This window comes from Perkinsus marinus, assembly GCF_000006405.1.
Source record: "Perkinsus marinus ATCC 50983 genomic scaffold scf_1104296955874, whole genome shotgun sequence".
Lineage (NCBI taxonomy): Eukaryota > Perkinsozoa > Perkinsida > Perkinsidae > Perkinsus > Perkinsus marinus.
Window position 1 is genome coordinate 213,635 of NW_003207677.1, and position 2,388 is coordinate 216,022.

A 2,388-nucleotide genomic window follows, 5' to 3' on the forward strand; every position below is an offset into this window, starting at 1 on the left:
ATACAGCAACGGAGCAAAAACATGGGATCCATTACAGCGAGGGATATACCGAGTCTACATCCTTCACTATGATCCTGATAAAGATGTATTCATATCTAATAAAATAGTAGTATTGAATCAGCATGCGATCTGCCTCGGACCGTTGCTGGATTTGTTGAAATCGTAACGGGGGCGAGGGAAATCAGAATGAGTGGTGTAATACGAACATACTAATGCTAGGACAGCAATATGGTAGATAATGATTTCTACAGCGCGGACAAAATATAACGCAGAATAGAGCAATCATAAACAACAGGAAGGTAGTGTTATAGAAAACCATGGAGGTAATAGTCACACTGTGAAAAAATAGCAACGCCATCAACTGTAACGGGTGACAGGGAAAGTTGACAATGCAGCAACTACTATGGGATAAGAATACAATTCGTAGTACCCGACGTAGTTGTCACGAATAGCACGAAATAAAACTACGTATAATGCACATAGTAGCAATTCTACGATGCGGAAGCTGTAGTCGGAGGCATGGAGGCTGCTATTGTTGTAGAACGCTCTAGCGATAGTAGTGTCGAAGGAAGCTGCTATCGTTGTAGAACGCTCTAGTAATATTAGTATCGAAGGAAGCTGCTATTGTTGTAGAACGCTCTAGTAATAGTAGTATCGAAGGAAGCTGCTATTGTTGTAGAACGCTCTAGTAATAGTAGTATCGAAGGAAGCTGCTATTGTTGTAGAACACTCTAGTAATAGTAGTATCGAACCAATAAGCATTAGTGTGAATCGATCACATCATATTGTTGTCCATCTGTAATCCATCACAATCGACAACGGCATATAATACGCAAATAAAACGATAATAACGATTCAGCATGTTACAGGGGACGACTCTATCGAAGTAATATTACGGAGAATAACACAATTCGGGCGGGGTCTCGAATAGATATAAATGCGCTGCCACCAAACACCATATCCCAATAAGCGCCTCAACAGTTTAAAGTAAACTTGTGATACCTTCAAACGATAGGACAAAATGATTGCGCCTTTAGTACCAACAGAAAATCAACTTTGATATTTTATGTAAGTAAACCTTGACGGTTTCATCGGCGTAATACAGAGGAAAAATATGACCGATTCACATATCACTCGATAGAAGTGTCCAAGTTAGACACGTCCCAGAGAGGTGTGTACTCGTATAGGAGGAGACGGACCTTCATAACGCAGCAACTTCCCACTAGGACCCGCTGTAGGCTGATGATATCGACATTCTATTGGGGGCAGGGGCGGTGGGATCGGTGGTGGGGGACCTCGACAGCTCACGGGCGGCATAGGAGGCGGCGGCGGTGGGGGAGGAGGAGGAGGGCCCGCTGGGGCACATCTCGGCTTGGGGGGAGCACCAAGGATCACACCTCTATCGATGGGAGGACTATTCTTGGGAGATGGGGTTGCCATTAGCAAGGCAGCCTCGAGCCGCCGACGGCAGTGCAACGAGTTGTCGATACATGTCCTGGAGCCCGGGGGGTGCTCTACACTAACAGTACCACACTTGTACATAGAGCTATGATATAGCGACTTGGAGCACCCGACACTGGACGGAGCAACAACACTGTCACTATTCCTACTACCACTACTCGTCGAACAATCCTCATCTACGGACTTGTTGAGATTACCAAAAAGTGCGTCGATTATACGTACCGTGGCACTCTGGTCATACGTGAAATAGTCGAGTCCTGTCACAACAGACTTTCTAACCATCAACTTGGTGTCGTACAATCTTGGAAAATACTCAGCCACAAGTTCACAGAACTGTCTGGGGTGCTTTGGTAGGGGCTTTCCAGTGAGGACTTTAAGCAAGGACGCGGAAGCGATACCACCAGAGTTGACCAGCCAGACAACATCCTCAGATAAAACGATTCCACTGGCCATAAGGAACTCCCCAAAGACCTCGTGTTCAATGCCCCTATGCACGGCAGATGCGAAGTCAACTCCGGCACCCCCAACTTCAGCTGAACTGCCCAATACTTTAACCCTATCAGCAGCGTAGAGATCAGTGAGCAAGTTGAATTTGAAGTTTAGTTTCCAACAGCAACTTGCCGGGCCTAGATTTGGATGAGAAGCACAGTTCCCGTGGGTATCGGCAAAGGAGAAACATATTTGTACTATCTTGACAAGGTCTACGTTCGCCTTCATGAATTGGTAGTTGTACTCATTGGTACTGTCGAATGGACCTGAATTGCAAGAAATGTGGTATGAGTATATCCCTTTTAAAGGGACGTACTCATACCACAATTCTATAGAATATAAAGGGATCCTTTATATTCCAACCCTACGACTACTTTCCACGCCTATTTGAACAATAGTAAGTCCTTTCTGGACCGCGGGGCGTAATAAAATTAAAGA

At 45.2% G+C, this 2,388-nt stretch overlaps 2 protein-coding genes across 2 annotated transcripts in view; both read right to left on the reverse strand.

Moving 5' to 3' along the window:
* Positions 1–2,178, reverse strand: part of Pmar_PMAR020443 (ccr4-associated factor, putative) — a gene marked incomplete at both ends in the record, with an annotated part of 2,369 nt that extends 191 nt beyond the window's left edge. The window contains 2 exons of the mRNA XM_002775420.1: positions 1,200–1,519; positions 1,646–2,178. Of these exons, the coding sequence (XP_002775466.1) occupies positions 1,200–1,519; positions 1,646–2,178 (853 nt within the window). The remainder of the gene's footprint in view (positions 1–1,199; positions 1,520–1,645) is intronic.
* Positions 2,179–2,320: 142 nt separating this feature from the next.
* Positions 2,321–2,388, reverse strand: part of Pmar_PMAR020444 (hypothetical protein) — a gene marked incomplete at both ends in the record, with an annotated part of 232 nt that continues 164 nt past the window's right edge. Inside the window, one exon of the mRNA XM_002775421.1 lies at positions 2,321–2,388. This exon is cut by the window's right edge and continues 4 nt beyond it. Coding sequence (XP_002775467.1) covers positions 2,321–2,388 — 68 coding nt within the window.